This window comes from Pangasianodon hypophthalmus, chromosome 5 (genome assembly GCF_027358585.1).
Source record: "Pangasianodon hypophthalmus isolate fPanHyp1 chromosome 5, fPanHyp1.pri, whole genome shotgun sequence".
In the NCBI taxonomy this organism is placed as follows: Eukaryota; Metazoa; Chordata; class Actinopteri; order Siluriformes; family Pangasiidae; genus Pangasianodon; species Pangasianodon hypophthalmus.
The window spans coordinates 7,146,525-7,170,645 of record NC_069714.1 but is presented as its reverse complement, the minus strand read 5'-3'; the positions used below and the strand labels follow the sequence as shown (position 1 = coordinate 7,170,645).

The window sequence follows — 24,121 nt, the reverse complement described above, 5'->3', positions numbered from 1 at the left end:
AGTTGAGAAAGAGTTTATTGTATTGTAACAACATATAGCTAAAGCCTTACCAGTCAAAAAATCGAAGTTCTACTTCCTTTGTTTCGGATTGGTAGGGCAGCTATCTTTGGAAGTAGCAGAGTTTTCCTATTTGCGTGCTTCTTCTTCTTTTTTTTTTTTTGTTGCTAACTACTAAAAGTTGTCACCTTGTGACTGTGACCTGATGCGTGTAGCCTATAAAAGGCCCCTGCCACATCACACTTGTCCTCTTTCCTGTTTTCGACTTATCAAGGAGTGTAGGAAGTGGATTCAAAGTCACAGGTAGGCTAATCATCTGATTTTCTCTAATTTTACTATTATTAAAATCTGACCCATCAGAGAGTGTGTTGAGGTGCACCATGGGTGATTGTAGTTCTAATATTTGATTTATTACTAATTTTGCCACAATTGACTGTGTTGCTGAACAAGACATGTGGCCTACTGTTTAAACTGGTGTACAGATGCAGAGTTTAGAGCTTGTATGAATTGTAGAAACTTCATGGTGAATTAATCTGCAATTGGTGCTAACCAGCTTGTCCAGCTTGGCATATGAATCAAAGGAATATGCAAACATAAAGTGGTTTTCTATTTTAGGCATAGACAGCTTTTAGACATATTGCATGGACACAGGACAAAGTGTCTGCATTGGGGACCAAAGTTTGAACATGTCTGATCTATGGTTGAACCCACCATCCCTATCTAGGATGTTGAGTATGTAGCACATGTGTCCTGGCTAGCTCCATCTCCGTCTCCGGCACCGTCCATCATGTGCAAGTGACTGACAGCTAATGAGTTAATGATTGACTGTTTGGGAAGCACCATAAAAAGGCTTTGCTGTCTTCATACACGTTTACCCATTGCGTATAGGAAACGATTGTGCAAGTATGCTTGTATACAGGTTAAGATGTGCCATCTTCCTTTAAGTATGGCTACCTCCCGGGTGGCACTAAGAGGAATATCACTTATGGACATTTGAGAAGCGGTGACATGGAATTCCCCATCTACTTTGAATCTTTTCTGACAACTGAATCTTTCCTCACACTACTGAGAACAGTGATTCGAATGATCCTCACCCTCAGTAGAATACAACATTAAGACTTTGAGTGATTCTTATCCTCCAGAGAGATACAGTAACAGCACCTTGAATGACTTTCATTCTCAGCAGAGAGTATCAATATCAGAATGTTGAGAGACTTTTATCCTCATTTAGCCTAATATACAGTATCAACTCCTTGAGTGATTCTCATTCTCAAGGAGGATGCAGTAACAGTAGCAGTAGAGGAGCTGTTCGTGAAGCTGCTGAAGTGTAATTATCGCATGTAGGGCTCAATACACTGTATATCCTCACTGCAATGAGAGTGACTTGCCTATGTCACATATGTGTTTATGCCATGCGAGTTACTTGCAATGGAGCTGTACAATATATTGTAGGAAATATATCTGGATTTGTTTCAGGAAGTCCTTTTAAAATGGGTAACTGATTACATATTAACTGAGAAAAATATCAAGACCTTGTTACCTGGACTTCCCAGCATGAGTCACAATTTAAGCATTAGCAATAAGTAAAAGGAAGTGTGGGGCACAACACTGAAAGTACGTATTCACAACAGTCACAACAACATGTAGTTGGAGTATAAGGATTAAAAGGAAAATGTGAAAGTGAGAGAACGTTAGAGAAGTTTCTGGGAACACTTGAACTTGAAGAAAATTGACTAGATACAGGTAAGGACTCCCACATTTCTAGACTAAAAGCACGGAGAAAATACTGCCTTTGTAATTTATGAGTAATTTATATTATTTAGTCTATAAAAACATACATGTTTATATCAGTATTGATATTGATCCATATATTTAACATTTACTACCAGTCAAAATTTTAGACACACCTGCTCATAGAAGGGTTTTCTTTATGTTTACTATTTTAAAATAATAATGAAGACATTAACACTATGGAATGAGGCATATGGTGTTATTGAGTGGCCAAGAAATTCCTCAAGAAACTTTGCACACTCTTGATATTTTCTCAACCAGCTTCACAAGGGAGCTTTGCCCAGGAGGCAATTTGGCAGTTTGTTCTAAATGAAAACTACATGTTGTAAAAACTACTTAAAATAGACTTGATTCCGAAATATATTTATACTTGGGCATTCACATCACTATTTACATTTGTCAACTATAAGCCTTTATCAAAATGTTTTTAGACAATGAAAAATCTATATCCATATCTGATGTGTCCACACTTTTGACTGGTAGTGTAATTCAACAAATTGTAAGTAATTCTTGTCAAGATGTGGTTAAAGGATAGCAAGAGTGTAAAGGAAAAGGATTAAGACTGAATCAGTTTTCAAAAGTTTTTTGTTTCTTCATTATATTTAATTCATAATGCAATATCACTGTTATTATCTTGTGTCATGACTGTTCAAGGTCTCAATGCCATCTCAGTGTGTAAAGACTTCATCTGGTGCTAAAATAATAGTAAATTAACCTTCTACAAGTTCAATTTGTTCAATCTGCATTTTAGGTATCTGTGGGACAAAATAAGCTGACAATGGAAGTGTATGACAATGAGTCTGGTGTCTGTTTGTCTGTTGATTTAACTATAAAGCATTACTACCTTCCTGCTATGTATGGGATTATATTTGTGGTTGGATTTACTGGAAATCTCATGGCCATCATAACCTACGTGGTCAAGCTGAGGCCTTGGAAGAGTGGGAGCATCATTATGGTGAATCTGGCAGTAGCTGACTTGCTGTACGCTCTCAGCTTACCTTTCCTGGTTAATTTCTACATCACCAGGAACTGGATGCTGGGAGAGTTCATGTGCCGCCTCCTCCGCTTCTGCTTCCACTTTAACCTGTACGGCAGCATCCTCTTCCTTACTTGTCTCAGTGTCTTCCGTTATGTGGTGGTGGTGCACCCACTTCGAGCAGCTCAGGTCCAAAGGGCGTGCTGGGGCGTCTCTGCCTGCTTGGCCATTTGGGCTATCTCCTTGCTGGAGATTGGCCCAATGCTCAGCATGATCACAACCCAGAAAGATGGTAACACCACAGACTGCTTGGACTTTGCCAGCAATGACCCAGAGACGGTGTGGTGGTATGGCTGGCTACTGAGCGTGCTGGGCTACTTGCTGCCTCTAGTTGTAGTGTGTTGGTGTTACACACATATCAGGGGTGCACTGGGCAAAAGCCTTTCAGCATCTAGGCCCAGCCGGGTGCGAGCCCACAGACTCACAGTGATGATCTTGACTGTGTTTGTCATGTGTTTCCTGCCTTATCACATACTGAGGGTGCTGAGAGTGGACAGTCTGAGGAGCAATGTGACATCCTGTTTGCAAAAGAAAATCATCAATGATGTCTACACACTGTCACGGCCCCTGGCAGGCCTTAACACCTTCTTCAATCTGGCACTCTTCACCTTGGCCGGAGACAAGTTCCAGCAGGCTTTCTACAGCCTGATATCCAGAAGGAAACCTACCATCAGCAAGGTGACTGTTATCTGCTGAAGAGCTGAGAATAGGCCTCTGTGGACTCTTCATTTTACTTAATCTACATTACATAGCTCTATATCTGAATTGCATTTACAGTACAGACAGAGAACTGACTTTTACTTGAGTTCAAACTGAAGCTGTGTGAAAGCAAGAAGCATTCTGGCAGAAAAGATTACTGTTACTATATCACAAAGAGTTAAGCTGAGTTTGAGCTCGTATGTCAAAGATTCAAAATGCACTGTTAGGGTAATTACTGTGGACAATAATTTCAACATTTGTGATGAGAAAAAAAACAAACCTTATAATAGAAGTTTAAGAGCCGTTGTTGGGGCAGTCGTTAAACATTTAGGTAAAACACATATTGATGTATTAGCACTGAATCAAGCATAGAATTCATAAAATTCAAGCACTTCTATCATGCAATATGAGGTAATTTGCTAACTTGTGCTAAGTGTGTTAAGTAAAAAAGGAAGTCATTTTCAGGGAATGGGGAGTAAATAAGGTTTTTTCCTGTTTTGTTCAGTTAGTAAGAACATTTTGTCTTTTCTCTGTTTAGGTCACATTAATATTTATTAATAATCAATAATAAGACTAAATAAACACCAGATGATTTAAATCATTGGTAATATCACATACTTCAGGTCTATATATCTATTTCTTAACTGTCCTGATAATTTAACACAATGAGAGCATATATAATGATAATTAAATTTGTCCAAGTACAGGGCTCTGTAGTATAGCCTAAATAATATCATGCTTTCTAGAGATATATTCATCTAAAGTAGCTAAATATATATTTTTTCTCCACTAAAAAATGTAGGGCAATTACCAGTCTTTGTTTGCTTTTTTTTTTACTGGGTTTTTCATTGGGAACACCTTTTTTTACAGCATATCCTGTTTTGAATTTTAATTTTAAAAAATAAATTAATTAAATAAAAAAAAATCTGATCATGAGTTTAAATTGTTTCATTTCCTTTAAGCTTCCACATTTAAAATGGCAATTTCCTTCAAAAGGGTTGACCTTGGGAATAAGCAGCTCAAATGAGCAGGTATTTCCACTGAATTCTTCACAGTAGATGAATCGCACCACCTGATGAGCTAAAACTCATTGGCTATCCATTTGCCATGCTTATTTAGCGCAGTGTGTCACTGCTAGTACAGTTTTCTGCAGGTGTCTTTGGCACTCAATTCAAATCAATTTGTGTTAGCCATAGCTCAATTTCCTTGTTTTTTCAGCTTACTACCACACAATAAAGGTGGGATCACACTGACTTGATTGACTCTGGTCCCATTTTGATATTAGAACACTGAGAATTACTTCATGCTGCTTCACTGGCAATGTAAGAGATTTCTTTCCAATTTGAGCCATGACAATAAGCCTTTGGGAAATAATTTATAACATTTAAAATAACAATAAATTAATTTTAAAAAGGAATACACAAATATTAGCTGGCTTGTAAACACAAGAAGGCAGAGGTTAACAGGGAAAGGGACTTTGTCGCTTCAGAAACATCAGACATGGGATATGGTACAGGATTATAAAAGACTGGCATTTTTTGATACACACTACAGGAATTAAATAAAGATAATAAGAAATGAAAGAAATAAATAATACTGTAAATGTAAATGCTGTAGTTGTCATAATTTGTGAACAAATAATGAATTGATGTCTCTTTTACTGGTAGTGAAAAGTTAATTCATTATTTCTGCTTTAGCCAGTAATTTGTTGTTAAAGTACTGTTTTAATAAGTGAGTAAATAAAAAAATCTCGTAATCTACTACTTGTATAGCCATTAACAATTTGGTAAATACTCAACAACAGTGTGAAGAAGAAAACAGTGGTAAAGGGCGGCATTTGGCATCAAATGTCATGGCCAGAGAGTCTAAAATATGGAGATGGTTGTTTCATTTAACTTTTATTTGTTCCTTCATTCCAATTCAGTCCTCCGCGATTCTGTCTGGCTCTTTTTAAGCTTTATGTTGTCTGCAATTCAGTGACTCACAAATGGGAGCTGTGCCACATAGCCCAGCACTTGGTCTTCAACTCTCACATGCTGGACGAGTGCCACCCAGAAGAAGCAGAAAATAGAAGTCAGTGGGGGGAAAATACTAAAGTTTTTTGGTGATGCAGTTCAAGTTTAATTTCAACGCACACCTCTTCCCTCCTCATCACCAACACGACCACCAAAAAGGCAGTTATATATAAATAATGAATTCTATATCTGTATCTCTTTAGAATATCATTTTAATTTTTGAGGTTTTGAATATCGCCGCCAAATTATGGCGTGATATTTCCAAAATATTTGCAATTTCTATATGAGATTGTTCCCTTTAAAGTGTATTGCACTTCAGTGACCAAAACAATTCAAATACACAACACCGATGGCAAATATTTCATTATGTTCCCACTCACTCTGTCTTATATATACATCCATACACACTCACACATGCTAACAGACATCTTGTATGTATCTTCATTTGCACATATAGCAGGCTGTTAGCCTCATACAATGCAGGCAATGTAAACAAAATACACAAACACAAAACAGCAGCACACAATTCATTTACAACAGGCTTCACTGCTGTTGAGTTTTGCCTTGTTCGGGGAGGTTTTATAAAAATGAATCCCATTACAGTGAAAGTGTAAATGTACACTTCTGTTAGTGAATGCAGAGCTTAAAACTAGGGTGTGATCTTGTTCTGTATGTGACTGTATGACTGGTATCTTTCTAACACTGAGAGTTCGCTCTGAGTCTTCTCCATGCTCTCTGTAAATCTGTAAAATCAGGAAGTGACAGACAGGAGGAGGTGGGAGAAAGCTGCTCTTTCAACAAGTACTTTCCATTCCTTATTATAGCTCATTCAGATTCTCAGCTTTTGTTCAAAGTAAAATTACAGTGTATAATTAAAGTAAATATACAAGGAAGTTTGGGGCTTAAATTCTCTAAATATATGCAAGAATCCATGCTTAGGTGTCTCTTGTTGTGTACAGTTAATTTAGCGTCTTGTGAACAGAACTCAAAAGCACATTATTCCATTTCAGCTGAGAAAAAGACATCTTCTAAGACTGACTTCACATTCCAAATAATCCTGAATCTAGAACAATCATGAATGATGTTTTCATTTTTATGGGGTCTGTGACAGAAAGTTGTTTGAATAGTTTTTACTCGTCTTGTTGTACCCAAAAGACATTACCATCTTTGATACTATGATGCATCCATAAGCATCCTAGCTCACTGCTATCAGAAAATGAATACCATATTAGTAGCCAGTTTTATTTTTTTATTGTTTTCAAACAACAATATTTTTTCAAACATCCATGGGTGTCTGACACAGTGCATTTTTATTCTGGATAACACTCATTTGGAAATTATCAACACCCCTAAAATTAATGATGAATTAATGATGAACCCCCGGAGAAAATAAAAGCAAAGATCCAATTTCCCTAATGTGTAAAAAGGTTGGAGATACATGTATGAGATCTCGGAACAGTCCTGCATGCAGAATCTCCTCTATATATATAGATTTATGCATATAGATGCCCTCTTTAATTAAGACCACAGAGTTTCAGTAGGGATTAAATCCAAAGACTTTCGAACTTTGCAAAACACTGTTTTTTTCCCCTTCTGAAACCAATTCTGTGTTAATTTGGATGAATGTTTGAGAAAAGATCCATCTATGTCCATGTCCTGGCAGAAGCAAGCAGGTCTTGGTTTTAATGCATCCTGCTACTTAGTAGAAGGACTCAGGAAGTCATTAATCTTTACAAGAGCACCTGTTCACAACATCCCAAATCGCCAGTGATACACAAGCAGATTTTTACAGAAAGTATAAGCTCTTCTTTATATGCAGTCAGGTGTTTTTCTGCCAAATATGCTGATAGTGTGCGTGACCAAAATTTTTTTTTTTTGTCTCATCTGACCACAAGATACAGCTGTAGTTCCAATGAGCTGCATTTTGTCGTTTGTTCTCAGGAAGAGCTTCTTTCTTGCAACTAGTCCACAACTATTAATCGGTTTTAAAACATAATGACCCCAAGATGTAGTTAAAATGTGCAACTCAGATATTGTGATCTTTGGGGTGGGTGGGGGGAGATGAATGGAAGGTTTGTATGCTCAAAGTGCTAATTCATGGCAAATCTTCAACTGGTAATTTAACTGCATTTGTCTTTTTATATTCATTATATATTCACACACTTATTCACATACTTGTGCAGGTAAACAACAATCTGTCTCTTTTGTACTGAAAGCTTTTTAGGTTTGATGGCTTTTTTTTCTTCCAAAAAATGCAGATTATTTCTTGCATTTATTTCAAATATTCAGGGGTGACAATAAATTCCCACATATATTTTTGAAAGAACATATTGTTATCTGAAAAAAAAGAAGTTCTTTGAGGATTATTTTTCTTAGAGGAACAGAAAGTAGTTTCTCTTGAGTGGAAAGTTTGAATCGTTGTGTTCGGTTTATATAATCATTCTGTCCATTCTCTTGAAGGGTGCCAATAATTCTGCAGTTAACTGTACAGCCTTTTTGTTTAGTTTGCCAAATGATTTTTGATATGCTACGCTTTTCTTTATCTTGCACAGAAGCTTTTTTTTTTTTAATGAATGAAATAAATGTTTTTTTGAATGATATTTTTATTGCTTTTTAAAACATTAAAAAAAAATTCATATTAATAAATTGGGGCTCCTGCTTACAGTAGTGTGTATCCTTAACATGTCACATCACTGATCGCTTATCGAGAATGGAAATATAGACTCATGTTCAGTGAGACCTTCCCATAAAGCCACATACAGAGACACCAAAGAGTCAGATGGTGTTCCAGTGTGCTTCAATGGAAAAGAACACAAAAACGCTGATGCTACTGAAAAAACAACCAAAAGTAGTGGAACTGATTCTCCATAGCTTTTATTTATCATTAGCCAGTTTAGCATTTTTGCTAATGTGTCTGGTAATTTGTGATGCTAGGCTGTTTAAGAACATTTTAAGGGCAGAACCTGTTCTTTACCCATGTTGCAGTCTACTCGGGTTGCATTTCAAATATTCATTGTTTCACATTCATGTTCATGTTTCAGATTATCAGACTTGACCATCTAATGAAACATTTCCCAGTGTGCTGACTTATAACTGCATCTCAAACAAAAAAGGAGAGAGAAGAATGAATAAGAGCTGAAAATATGGCCAACCCATCTACATCTTGGCTCAGTGCTGCGAGTGTGCCTTTTTGTAAGGAGCATCACCAGCGTGCCACCTGGCTGGTGTAGTCCTCTGTGGTGGCAGGCTGCGACTGGTTTTCTTCTGACTGCCTTTTACTCTGGTGGTCCTTCTGCTCGTGTTGCCAGCGCCGCTCCTGCCTCTCCTGCTGGCGTGCAAACTGCACACGCTGCAGGAATAGCTCCTTGGCAAACTTGTAGAGTTGCACATCCAGGAAGTTGAGGCGCTCGATGCGGTGGCGCACATCTTGCTGCAATTCCACACCAGCAGCGCGTGTACTGTTGAGCTGTGTAAATGCTGCAATGAAGTGCAACCGAAAAGTGCGCTCAAACAGGTACTGTGTCTTACGCTGGAACTCGGTCAGGCCATAGAAGGCCATGTTTTTCAGATTGCTCATGGCGCTGGCGAGCAAGATAGCACCACGCTCACGTTCACCCATGGATGAGAGATTGTAGCATCCGACCAGGCTCAGGTCAGCCAGCATGCGCACCTGCCGGTTGTTAGCAAGGTTGTGTGGGCATGCCATAAATTCTCCCAGCGTCACACCTGACCAGTCATCGCCGCTGTAACAGGAAGGTAGCTCGGCCTGGGTGGGGGCACGGCCATCGCACATGTGGAGCGATGTTTTCCAAGTGGCACCGCGCTGCACATGCTTCCACTCACTCAGATAGCGCGACACCGGGTCCCGCAGCATGGTGATGTAATAGAAGTTCCTGCAAAGGACAAAGATAGTCAGTTTCAGACGTCCATGCTGAACATTTAAACGCATACAAACCTGACTCAATCGACAATAACATCAATCAATAAAATTAGGCATCAGGGATGTAGCCATAAGCTTACCATAACATTATTTTCCTTTTCCTTAACATTCCCTGACAGCAAGCTGAATGCTTAATAACTGTGATAAGGTTGTTCATGCATCAAATATCCACAACATTCAGTCCAGAAAAAGTGTAATTCACAGGAGGCTTTTGGGAGAGCAGCTGTTACATGAAACATATTTTACACACATCAGTGCTTCTCCAGAGACAGACTATCTGCTTCATTCTTCTAAATCATGGAACGACCACTGAACACATGCGAAAAATGAAGACTTTCATTTTAAAACTGTAATCCTCCGGAGCGCACAGAGACAGCAGAGGACATGTTGCAAGCTGGAAAGTCCTGGATTTTAAACTTCAAATATGTTTTTTTATTATAAAAATGGTGTATTAAATATTAAACGTACAACATGTATATCATAACCATTAAAAACTAAAACGCACATTGTACCAGAGGAAAAAGATTAAGCGAGTAAATATATAATCCACTAGCCTGATACACAAACATAAAAGGTAAACAAAGATAGAAATAAATTAATACATTTAAAATGAGAACACATCAGGTAGATGTGAGGCACAACTTTAAATCACAGAGAAATACCAGTGGAAAGGAAAGGACAAAATACATATGTACTTCTACTTTATGTTGTTACTGCAACCTTATGACATTTGCCCACTTTCTGGTTATTTCACACTTAAGTGCTGAGTGGAACTTTCCCTAAACCTCTGAAAAGGGTCCAACTGAAGCCCAAAAGTCAAAAGACCTGCACCAGCAGTTATTTTCTGCAATGAGCTGCTGAGAAGCAGTATTTCATTCTCTGAGGATAGATCTCCTCTGAGCTGGGGAGACTACGGACTGAAGGCAGCACTACTCTGATGTTTCCCCAGAGAAGAGATGATGGTTGGAAGAAAGTTTTCTCTATTCATCTTCATCTCCCTCAGGGAAAGGTGGACATGACATATTCACTGCACTTTCCAATAGCAGATTTCTGCCTTTGAATGATCTGGGATTGGCCCAAAACCGGAGCTCTTCTTTGGCTGCTTTTTATCCTTTTCCAAGGTCAAGCAAGAAACAGAGGGGAAAAAAGTATAGCATGAAAATGTAGTGTGCAAAAAATAAAAATGTGCTTTGAAATACTTTCAAAACAAAAGATAAAAGCATACTTTATAAACAGGACAACTGCACAGAAGAAAATTAGAAGTGGCAAATTATCTGTCAATCAAAGAGCAAGTAAAAATGAGCTCCCAAATTTTACAGCTGCCATCAAATTGTCTAAAATGAAAAATACTACTTGTCAGGTATAAGCATTTAAGCATCCGCCTACTCAAGCGGTTTGAACTGAAAAACAGGTTAGAGGATTTTTTAATTCAGCTTCACATTAACCCAATTCATTAAACATTAACTCATCCAACTTAACCCATGTGAGAAACATAAAGCTGGGCACAGTTTGTGTCATTTTCTGTTTTCATACTGGACTTATGAGCCCTAACTGATAGTCATAACTGGCACTAGATGAAGACCATATTCACCACAACAAGGCATAATTTGGCCATGATGGTGAGCAGAAGGGACGCAGGGTGTGAGGGTAATATACACACACGACAGAGATGTCAGCCACTAGCCTGTGATTAGTACAGTGCTTTTGGCAGCTATATCCTAGCTCTTGCTCCTGGAGTGTCTGAAATGCAGACACACTCTCATTAGACTGTCTCCGGCACAAAAACACATGCAGCAAGCATTGTTGGAGCAAGCCAACTGTGAGGAAAAAAGAAACCAGTGCTGAACACCATCAGTGTCACGCTGCATTAACCTCAAGCCATTTCAGCCCTGCTGTCTGCATCGTCTGCGAATAATACTTTTGGTATAAAGCATGAAGATGACTAGAGTTCTTGCATTGAATATTTTGACAATAAAACTTTTCATGTATAGCATTTGTCTTCCTAATTGTAGGCTCACTTATCTCAATAAATCTTAAAAAATAAAAAATAAATAAAAAACAGAGCTTAGAAAAGTGACTCTGTGATTGGGTTGCCACTTCTGTGCCACTGATATTACATTTACAAATACAGTATGTATGTGACGAAGTAAAGGTATAAGATTTTTTTTTAGATTTATAATTAAAATTTTAAATTTTAAATAGTGGTAAATGTTCTTCACAACAACCTATGTACATATTTCAGATAAATAACTTTAATAAAAAAAATTTAAAAAAAAACACCTCTACAAATTTCTTTTTTTTTTTTTTTTTGGTGTCATTTTTAAGTTTAATTTTTTACAGTTACAAGGGCTAAAATCCATCTCAATCACAGAATCACCCAGTTGTATACATTGGCCATTTAAAGCCATATATGACTTTTGATATTGTTTACACTGGTAACACTGGTGTCCAAATTGCTTATAAAATATATCATGTGAGCGTCCTTGCTCCAACGATCATGATTATGAATGACACGCATTGATGTATGATCCTGAGTCGCATATTGCAGAACTGCAGTAATTAATGTAAAACACACTGATCTCAGCAGATTCCAGTTTGTTCACTTAATGCTACAGCAGACCTTGACAGGAAACATCTTAAATATAGTATAACACAGAGCTGCTGTATCATGTTGTTTAATGTGGAAACAAGCAAAATAATTGCCATAAGAGCTCAAGAGACAAATCAGAAAGTAGCCCAATGAAAATGTGGTTGGGAATATATCCATAAAATATGTGTGTGTGTGTGTGGAAGGAAAGATATAGGCAAGAAAATGTGCCATTTTAATTTGACAAGTGGTTTGGACTCAGCACTTCAGTTGGCTTACGTGTGAAATTGCAGAATGTCTGTATATGTGTGAAAAATGTGCCAAAGCATTTTAGACTTTTAAATGTGTAAATGTGTGTACCTATTCAAGGATGTTTAAATGATTTTGGTAGACCAAATCTGCAACAGATGCCCTCTCTAACTTACACTATTTGTTTTTCCTAACTAGACCAGTTTCACATGCTACGATCGTCCAATTTGATGGAGACATGGCATCTATATTTATAGCTAACATGCTGTGGAGTCTTATAGTAAAATGGAAAGAACAGGAAAAGCTTCATCATCTGATCATGTCATTTTTGAATATACTGTACTTTGTATGGCTGGAAAGTTCTTCATTCGTTCATCTCTAGGAAAAGCTTTATTCTAGTCTGGGTTGACAGTGGACCCGGGAACACTAGGCACAAGGCAGGGACATGCCCTGAATGGGACACCAGTCCATCACAGGGCACCATGCCCTCACTCATTCACAGGGAGAACATGCACAGAAATACCACAATGACAGTATACTATTTTGTATTTTAATCAATTTTATTTTGTATATTATTTATTTTTGCATCAGAACATGTCCATACAAGTTGCACTCCTAGGCTTTTGCAGACCAACGGCTTGTTCTCTTTTATCATCAGTGGCAGTGTGAATCTCCTGCCTGGTCCCTAAGGCAATGCTAACTCAGATGTGTGTCAGTCTTTCATCTCTTAGCTGGCCAGAGCTCAAAGATAGCACTGCATCATATATTTGTTAAACTTCTGCTTCAATTGCTCAAAGGATACTCAAGCTTCCCTCATACACACGGTTGTCTTATTATCCTTGTGAAGACATTCCACTGATATAATTCTTAATGCAGCTAATTAATGCTATGCCTTCACCTAAAACTAATCCAACCTTAACCTGAGCACCATGACTGTTTAATTTCTTTAAATAAAAGCTGCAGTTTTTATTTGAAAAAAAAAATAAATCTCACACACACACACACACACACACACACACACCACAATAGTACCTTAACCAATCTTCAACTGACATTGCAAATTTCTTACATATTCATGTTCAGATTGTAAAGTACAGGCATAGTTCAGCATATATACAGTAAACAGCATGTGCTTCATATTGCAAGGTTACAAATATCCTGCAGCTACCTGAGGGCCAACCAGAGTAACTTTTCACAAGTAGGAGAACAAGAATGGGGATATTTTCACAGACCTACCAATGATATGTAGACTGGAGAAACTCATTAGGAAATATTAAAAAAAGTCTGACCAGAGAACAAGGTTCCTCCTAAGAAGATGACAACAGCACTAATTCTGCTACTACTGCTACTCTTTATCATTATTCCACAATCATTCAATTGCACAATTCACTCATCTTCAGTAACCTCTTTGCCCTAGTCTGGGTTGCTGTGGATCCAGATCCTGGGAACACTGGGTGTGAGGCAGGAATACACTCTGGACAGGACCCCAGTCCATCTCAGGACAACATACAAATTCATACCTAGGGTTCATTTGCACACACATTCCTACCTAGAGGCAATGTAGCATAGCCAGGCCACCCAATGACATGTTTTTGGGAGTTGGGAGGAAACCAGAGAACCCACGGAAACCCGCACATACACAGGGAGAACATGCACAGAAACTCCACACAGACAGTAGCCCGAGCTCAGGATCAGACCGGGGTATGCTGGAGCTGTGAGGCAACAACACTACCCACTGTGCCACTGTGCTACCCTTCCACAATTTTTCAAAAGACATATTTGGTTGCACAGTAAACAATCAATAATATAGCATCATAATGTGAGTATAGAGTTGTTACACCTTAATCATTGCTTTGTGGTGGGTTCATTCATGTTCGAACCATTCGTGTAACAGTGAGAGGAGAATGAAGCAAAGACTAATTCTCTTCCCGGGTCAAATATACTGAAGTAATACCAGTCAAAGGGAAGAAAAGTTTAGCAAAAGTTTGTGCTTCCTAAACTTGTATGGATTAGGAAGCACAGTTACATTGGGAATCCAGATGCAAAAGGTAGATGAATAACCCAGACCTAATTTCTATGACACTGAATATATAATCAAAGAAATTCACAATCACATACTTAAGGTGGGAAGCGCTGAAAGCTGTGACATACAGATGTTAAAGTTGAATAAAATGTGCCATTGTAGCAGTGAGGACTCTATACTGAGATGCCCCTCGACACTCCCTCTATGTCTTCCAGGCATCATTTCTTCCTCAGAAACCCAGACTTTCCCTTGAAATGTTACAAGCTTAGCCCATTTGATACCATCCTCCTTCTCTCTCTCTCTATCTCTCTCTCTCTCTCTCTCTCGCTTTTTTTCAAATCAAGCATATGTCATCTTGGTGTATTTGTATTAATTCATATAAATCTATTTTCTGTTTCAATGTTAAATAAAGATAAGAACTAATATGAACTTTTACACCATAATCACTTATGTTCAATGTTAATTCTACATTGAAAGCATTTTTAACTAAAATGACCTAAAATTACCCTTACCTTACCCTTTTTTTAGTTTTTGGCAGCAAAAGTAAGTGATAAAAAGTTCTTCATCTATGAATTTAGTCAGAATTTTACAGTGCTCATTCTGACAACTATTTATATTACACATCAGAAAATCAGTGGGAGGAGGAGTATTTCACCCATCCGTATCAACACATAGCAAGGCAATCAGCACCTCCAGAATCAGAAATTAAGCACTTGAAGTAGTACATGTGCGCATGTTAATTGAACTCTGTTTGCACTGGCTCTCTTCACAAACTTCTCTGTAGATATTCTGCCAGTCTTTACTCACATAAACTCATACACTCTATAGCACTCTATGTAGCTTATATACATCGCTCTTTATACTTATACTTATATGCCTTATACTTCTGACTGTGCTTCACGGACCCCTGGGGTCTCCGAACCACTTCTCTGACTCACTTGATGTTGGCTTGGATATTCAGCAAATGTTTTTTAATCAGTCAAGTAAGATTTTGGACAATACAAATTGTCCAAAATCAGAAAGACAGAAGAAGCCGTTATTTATCAAATTCCATTTAAGGTCTATATTCGGGTTGCAGCCATATTCCGAATACGATGTTTGTATGCGTCCAGGTATCGGAATATTCCTGTATACATGGCTGTTGTAAGTATGCCTGAGTTGCCATTCCTAAATACCTAGCCTACAGCTAAGCATTTGTTAGCACCCACAATTCCTTGTGGACTGAGCATGCGCATATATCTCCTTTCAGTGGATTTTCTGAATAAGGTGTTTACAAGCAAAAAAATTCCAGTTAAAACAGGTATATTCCAGGAGTGGGAATCGGAATTTGGGGAATCTTAATCTGATAGAATATTGTCTTAATCTGCAGCATTTACATGACTCAGTACTAATTAGAATATTGCCAAATTTCAATTAATATTGGAATACTGATGTGCATGTATATGTAGCCAATAATTATTTGTCAATAACTCAGGCAAATTAGTTCCATAAAAACATTTCACTTATTGTCAGTTCAAGAAAAAGACAAGTAAAGATTTATAATTCAAAAGTTCCTCAGCAAACGTTTTCATATTCTTGAAATCATATTCTTGATTCATCATGATTTATGACCTAGAATTCACACTGGACATGACACATATGTGATACGTCTGTACAGCAAAAGCAACCTTCTGTCCAAACACACTGCTTGCTCTCTGTACACTTTACCGATTTTTATGGAATTTTTCATGTGGACACTTAAAAATGTGCCAGTGGAGCAAACGCATATTTGCGTTTATCCTTGTTCCCCGTGTTAGTGTAATGAGTAATACAGTACACAGCAATCATTACATTTTTGTGGTGTGTGTATCATGGTACTTTATGATTCACATGGATTTCTAAAGAGTCTACACACCACTTACACTCACAGGCAAATAACTGCAGCAGGACAAATGGGCCACATTTTTATATGCATGAGTCACACATTTGATAGATCTGGTATGCACTGTAATGTTGGTTAAAATGTTAGCATATGTGTTTAGTGAGATGTGTGAGTAAAAACGCTTCGGAAACACTCTAACTGTGAATTAGCCTTTAGATCAGTGAGACTCACTCACTACATGTGTGTGTTTTGTTTCCTGAGCCCACAGGGGATGTGTGACCTTTGTGTAGGAATCCTAGACTGTAAAATATAGAATGGTTATAAAATGGACTAATTATTTCATTGACTTGTTTAATAATAGTATATAGATGCCTACACTTTACTAAACATGAACAACTTTCACTCTTAAATCTGTGGTTAAGTCACTTACCTTAGTCAAAAGGGAAATTTCACAATTTTACAGTACCAAATCCCTTGTATAAAGGCAACAGAGCTCATTCATTAAATACACATGAATGTCTCCAAGCTTATTGACTTTTAACGACCAAAACTGAATTATGTGAGGTTTGCTATTAAGTTTCAAGATCATTACAGTAGTAAAGCATTATTTCCCTCCCTGAATTAGTGCCAGTTAAGATTGAATATCAAAATGGTTTCATTAGCCATCTGGTAAATGCTACTCATAACTTATGTAAAATAAACTGATTGGTAATAATAGACCAAGTTACACTGACTTTTTTAATTATAGGGTAAGAATGAGAAGTTATTTTCATTTATTATTTAAATATTTTATTTGATATCAATTATGGCGCTTCAGCAAAACTAGAGTTAATATTTAATTATTGAAAATTACTTGAAAATTAGATTTTTTTTTTCTAGGTCAACGTCTAGGTATACAACTATCACTACTACTACTACTACTAGTACTAATAATAATAATAATAATAATAATAATAATAATAATAAAGCACTTAAAATGTACTGTCTGTCCATCTGAGATTCTCGTCTGCATGATATCTCAAGAACGAGTGGTTGAATGTAGTAGGATTTATATGAAATTATCATTGTAACCAGCAGATGAACTAATTAGATTTTGGAATTCATCCAAACAGGGTCAAGGTCACAGCAAGGTCAAATGTCTGAAATTGTTTTTCTTCAATAGCCAGGGTATTTGAGGCATATGAATTTGTAACAGGAAGGACTAGACTTGTTGACAGCACATGTCTACTTGTTAAGTAATACAACTTTAAACTTAGTTTACTTCTAGTGGACACTAATTTCATGAGCTTAAATTTTGCACCAAAAAATACACAGAGAGGCAGAGTCTTTGCACAGAGCATATGTACTTCTCTCTGCTTCATCTCCTTGACAAGACAGAACAGGCAAGCCTAGAAAACATGCATTATTTGTAACAGATCTCATCCCCTAATGGTGCCTCTGCTCCCTCTGGCAGACCATAATGGACAGTCTTTCTGCGTCTTGGTCTCTCTCTTTGATGGTGACGTTATGTCACCTGGGAAGAGACATCAGGAATGATGAGATCTTCTTTGTGTTGTCAGGGAGCTGCTGTGAGGCCAAGCATGCTAGAAAAGTCTCATTCTGGTGACAAAGTGAAACGGACCGTCCTCCAGCTGAAGCACTTTGCACCTTTCAGCAAAGTCCAGTGTCCAATAATGCAGTACATGTGTAAGAAGAGCTCTTTGTCCAGAATTAACCAGAAAATAAAGAAAACCCTGAAGATCACAAGTTCATTTTGATTTGGACAGACACAAGAAAATCTTAACATAAACAGAATATGGTCAAGGAGAAATTGATTCAGAAATGTAACTAAGGGTGAAACATTTAGATGCACTTTATATATGATCGTGACATTTTTTTTTAAGTTGAGTCCAGTGAGTGTTTGATTCTTGTGGCTTTGTTTTCTACATTTAACAATTAACAAACCAGATTGTATCGTAAAAATAGTCACACCAGTAAGGAACTCTTTGGCCTAATGTGTGAATATTTCAATAAAGGTGCATTGGGTAGACTGTGGGCTCTAGTGGTTATAACTAAAAAGACATTGGAATGATTGTTTACTCATTGACCTCACATAAAGCCACATCAGTTCAAATCTATATTTATCGATGTACACTCATGGAACACTTTATTAGGAACACTATACTAATACTGGATAGGGCCTCCCTTTGCTCTCAAAACAGCCTCAATTCTTCATGGCATGGATTCCATAAGATGTTGGAAACATTCCTTTGAGATTTTGGTCCATGTCGACATGATTATATCACACAGTTTCTGCAGATTTTTCATGCTGTGAATCTCCCGTTCTACCACATCCCAAAAGTGTTCTACTGGATTCAGATCCGGTGACTGGGAAGGCCACTGAAGAACACTGAACTCATTGTCATGTTCATGAAACCAGTTTGAGATGACTTTTGCTTTGTGACATGGTGAATTATCATGCTGGAAGTAGCCAATAGAAGATGGTAAATTCTGGGCATGAAGGGATGGACATGGTCAGCAACAATACTTAAATAAGCTGTGGCATTCAAGCGATGATTGATTGGTATTAACGGGCCCAAAGTGTGCCAAGAAAACATTCCCCACACCATTACACCACCTCCACCAGCCTGGAGTGTTGACACAAGGCAGGTTGGGTCCATGGATTCATGCTTTTGGTGCCAGGTTCTGACCCTACCATCTGTGTGCCTCAGCAGAAATCGAGATTCATCAGACCAGGCTACATTTTTCCAATCTTCAGCTGATCAGTTTTGGTGATCTGAGTTACTGTAGCCTTTCTGTCAGCTTGAACCAGTCTGGCCGTTCTCCGTTCGCTCATCAATAAGGCATTTCTGTCAAATTTTTCCCCATTCTGATGGTTGATGTGAACATTACCTGAAGCAGCTGGCCTGTATCTGCATGATTTTATGCATTGCACTGTTGTCACATGATTGGCTGATTGGTTAATTGCATGAATGAGTAGGTGTACAGATGTTCCTAATAAAGTGGTCAGTGAGTGTACGTTCGCTTTCCAGCATATCATTGTACTTTGACAATTATGATCAAGCAGATCTCAAATTTACATGTTTTATGTTCATTATGTTCATATGCTTTTTTCTGAGCATTAAAGTAAAACATAAATCTTTCAACAATTATGGCTCCCAGGCGTTTCCCTGGGCACAAGAATGTTCCCAGGTGTTTCCATGTTATTTGTAATAAGAATAAAAATATTGACCAGTGCACCTTTTACACAACAGTGATGCCAAAATGAACAACAGCAGGCTACTGTAAAGGCCAGTGTATATTTATCACTGTATGTATTAACACTGGTGATTGGAAATTAAAAATTAGGGAAAGTTAGATTTGTTAGGGCTTCAGTAGAATGTCCACATACTGTGCATCAGTCTGCCATACATATATCTTTTTGGGGAACAAATGTTACTGTGTACCCTCCCAGGAGACAATGAGCCTTGTTTACAGCAATATGGCTGTTTTTCAACAGCTTTAATTCTTATCAATTTTAACAACTGCATGCAAGACAGAGAAACATATCAGAGAGATATACATGCAGTCTCTACTTCCTTAGCAGTCTATGGAACAAAACAGACCACACATGGCCGCTCCATCCCCATTAAATTCTTTAATGCATAACTTTAACGCAATTACTCCTCTGGTCGTTTGAGATCATTGAGGGTGGCACATCATTCGGTAAGAGGAAATTACACTGGCACGTTGCCCAACGCTGGGAGCCCTTGGTCTGAGTGGACTCTCCTTCCAACCTTGCTTGGCATCCAAAACACAGTATTCGCATTTTCTTTATAAGGCCTTAAACAGGTGGCCTGTCTGTGTGAGAGTCAGCGGTCAGTCCTCATACTGCCTATTAGAGATGCCTGCCTGGGAGCTGTGCACTTGTCAAGCTATCAGTCCGGGCTGTAAGAGAAGAACTGGTAATAAAACTGACAGTGTGTGTGTGTGTGTGTGTGAGAGAGAGAGAGAGAGAGAGAGAGACTGTGCCTATAGAACCAGTGGCTAATCTCAGATGCATGGTCTGGCTGTGGGGCTCTGTCATTGTAGCCTTGAGGACCTGAGGAGCTGCAGAGAATGGTGATGGGCTGGACAGAGAATAAGTAGGTGATGTGTGTAGGGGGTGGGGAAAGAGTGTAGGGTAAGTGCATTTGCAAGCTTCTGCCAACTCCCTTCTCTCATTTTTTTTTACTCACACTCTCCCTCTTGCACATACACAGATATACAAAAACACACACACAGACACCACACAGCAACAAGCCAAGCTTAGGATACACACTGTCACCACTAACAGAAACATCAACGCCATTGGTAAGATGTGATTAATCATTAAACTATTAACCGTAATCACGTGTTATGCAGTTGCCAGTCATTGAATGGAGTCCATCTTTGTGCAATTAATGTGTCACGTGATCTCAATATAAATACACCTGTTCCTGGAATGCCCAAGTCAACATATAAAATACACCTAAACAAACAGCAACTTGAAGGCCAAGTAGCTCTCAGAATAAGTCCAGGAAAAAGTAATGGAAATGTATAAATCAGGGTTTGGTTATTAAAAAATATCCCAAACATTGCACATCCCACAGAGCACCATTAAATCCATTATTTAAAAAAATGAAAGAATATTGCACTACCACGACTAGAGGTGGCTGTGAAATAAAAGTCAGTGACAGGGTAAGTATGACATTAGTCAGAGAAGTAACCAAGAGGCCAAAGATAACTCTGAAGGAGTTGAAGAGATCTGCACCTCACATGAGGGAGGGACATTCTCATGACCAGTATAGTACAGAAACTCCACAAAACAGGGCTTTATGGAAGAGTGATCAGAAGAAAGCCATTACTGAAAAAAAACCCATGAAAACCAATGTTGGAGACAAATGTGGAAAAAACATTCTCTGGTCTAATAAGATGAGATTTTTTTGACCTTGGCACAAAACTCTACATTAACCAGAAACCCAGCAATGTTCATCACCCTGAGAACAACATACCCACAGCAAAGAATGGTGGTGGGACCATCATGTAGGGACTGGGAACTGGTCAAGTTTGAGGGTAAGATGGGTGTAACCAAATACAGGGCTATCCTAGAAAAAAATCTGTTCCAGTCGGCAAGAGACTTGATACTGGGTCGGACACTCACCTTCCAACGAGACAACGACCCTAAGCATACTGCAAATGCTGCGCTGGAGTGGTTCAAACCCAAGAACTCAGTCAAAGTCCAGATCCCAATCCTATTGAGAATCAGTGGCAGACTTTGCTATCTTCATCCAATCTGACAGAGCCTGAGCAATTCTGCCACGAAGAATTGGCAAAAATATGAGGACACTGATGTGCCAATCTAATCTAAGAGACAAATCCCAGAAGACTTGTGTAATAAAAGAAATAATTTCCAACTGTTAGACACATTTGGCTAAATAAACTGATAAAAATCCCAAATAAGTTCATTTCAATTCCAGGCTATAATACTACAAAATGTGGAAAAGATCAAAATGATCAAAATCAAAATTACTGGAGGTAATGAAAAGACCAAACCCGCAATCATGCTGCTTTTTGTATTGTCTGCAGCCAGACAGTCAGTTCCTAAAAAGTATTTTTTTTTTCCATTTCAATACACTTCTCATGCAGTATTGGGTTTAAAACCACAGGGACACTTTTACCACTGATGTGATAAGTGTGTTAATAATGCATAAGGGCCTGTTCCTCTGATATGGAAACACATACAGTGAACAATATTTACTAGTCAATAAAATGCTTTTGTTCTCTGATAGAGGCAGAGATTCTTTGCGTTTCTGTAACAGCTATGCTGTTGGACTCGGCAGTGAGTCCCCTGTTATGTCCATGTTATCTCTGATGTCCACTGTGACAAAGTGTCTGACAGACGATCAAAGGTAGTGAGATATGATGATAAATGATACCACTAAGGTACTTCTCATATGAACTGGTTCAAAAGATTTTTAAGGATGTATGTAACTGATTTTACTAAGTGGAGGAAGGCCAGGGTTGCTTCCGTTGGAACTAGTGAGTATTCCCATGTGCTTGTTTCATTGCCAAGTACTAATAAATAATATATAGTTTCAGAAATATAGTCATAAGATTTTTATGTGTATAACTATACACACACACACACACACACACACACACTAAATCAAGACATAAAGTAGTTACTGAAGATAAATGAATCAAGGATCATGGACTGTATGTTTCATTGTGAAAAAGGAGGACCATAGTGGTGCTTAGTGAAAAAGCAAAGGGTGGTAGATGGCTGAAGAATACTTCAATCAAAAAGAAACACTGTTTAATGCACTGTGCCCATAATTCAGGATGTAGACAGCTTGACAAAATGTGTACTCATAACATGTAATCCTCAATGTTGTAGATGTATGGAACTTGCACAACCGTGCACAAAGTGACACGGAGGCCAGAAAGTGATCTTTATGACCTTACACAGGCATCAGTATCCTAGGCCTGAATGTGATCTACGTATATGACATAGATACATAGGCATTGGTATCCTGCTAAGTGGGGAGAGCAGGAACAAACTATAAATTTAAGTGAGAAAGGCTGCCTTAAACATTAACACAAGCATACATAGGAATGTGGGCTCTTGTGAAAAAATTGGATGTGTTAGTTTTTGTTCATGTAAATGTATATAAGAATGGCCTTCGGAAGAATTGGGGAGCTTTCTCTGCAGAGAACCGCTTGGCTTTATTTTTTGAAAGAATAAACTCTATGGCCTCGAACCTCAGCTCTCCGGAGTGATCTTTGATCTTCAGCACTAGCTACAACACTAATAGCACTTCAATTTTAAACAATATTGGCATCTCAGTTTTTTGTAAAACATGTTATGTAGTAGCTTTTTTAAAACTATGGTGCATCAGATTTACTGGTTAAAAATTAACATGATTATTGAATCATGGGACAAAAAATTCTTTCTAATATGATGCCCCTGAGCTGCTGTGTACAGGTGTTCCTAATAAAGTGGCTGGTGAGTTTATGTTTATAAGATACAGGTTATCATGTATTTTTACCACATATGTCTTTACTGCTTGATCTGAAATGCCATTAAAAAGCCAGTTGATGACAGTGTTGTTAACCAATTATCAGTAGTGGAACTGTTTGAAGGCTGAACGGATGGAGGTTACCTGACCTGGTTCACAGCCAGACATGCAGCTGCACTAACCAAGTCAAGGTAATGCACTCGATTATTAACTCCAGTCTGGTCACACTACATATTACACTACATATGTGACATTTAATAGAGAGCTTGATGCCAGGCATACATGAGGCAGATTTGATGTAATCCTTTGAGACATACAGCATCTAGTGTGCAGGGGAGGAAGATCTGTAAACATTTGATTGTTTCCTTCCAAAACATGTGGGAACTGAACTAATTAAATACGATGAAGACTTACAACTCAGCATAATAAAGCAATACACACAGCTTCGTCACAGTATGGCCTCACACTAATAGTATCAAAAGCAACATGGGTTGTCACCACTCTTTAGACGGTTCATAAATAACATAAGACGGCAGTGTTTTCAACATAGTTTTCTCTTGGACTTGAATAAATAAATTGCAATTGTAACTGCTGACTTTCTGGAGGGCAGAGCTTTGAAGTGTATGACTGTTTCTGAAGTGAGCAATTAGGACAGCAAGATTAAGATTCAGGTCTGTATGCCTTACAGGCAGTATGCTATTCAGTATAAAGGATGTCAGCAGGCCTACAGTCTTATTTTAATTAAATGAAATTAATTCATTTGATTACTGACAAGTACATCCTTTTGAAACTGGAAAAACATCAATTGGTACCTCTGTGGTGCTTCCTAAACTATTAATTGGGTTGTGGTTATGATGTGTAACTTCAAAATACCAATAGCTTTCCATCCAGATGCTTTGAACTA

General features: G+C 38.1%; 2 protein-coding genes across 2 annotated transcripts in view; one reads left to right on the top strand and one right to left on the bottom strand.

Moving 5' to 3' along the window:
* Positions 1 to 1,600: 1,600 nt before the first annotated feature.
* Positions 1,601 to 4,393, top strand: LOC113535281 (2-oxoglutarate receptor 1). The gene is made up of 2 exons (XM_026928527.3): positions 1,601 to 1,740; positions 2,540 to 4,393. Exon 2 carries the CDS (start codon positions 2,567 to 2,569, stop codon positions 3,518 to 3,520), a length of 954 nt encoding a protein of 317 aa, XP_026784328.1. The 5' UTR covers positions 1,601 to 1,740; positions 2,540 to 2,566; the 3' UTR covers positions 3,521 to 4,393.
* A 675-nt stretch (positions 4,394 to 5,068) lies between these two features.
* hs6st3b (heparan sulfate 6-O-sulfotransferase 3b) overlaps positions 5,069 to 24,121 on the bottom strand; it is a 57,573-nt gene continuing 38,520 nt past the window's right edge. The window contains exon 2 of the mRNA XM_026927988.3: positions 5,069 to 9,431. Coding sequence (XP_026783789.2) covers positions 8,741 to 9,431 — 691 coding nt within the window. The 3' untranslated portion in view covers positions 5,069 to 8,740. The remainder of the gene's footprint in view (positions 9,432 to 24,121) is intronic.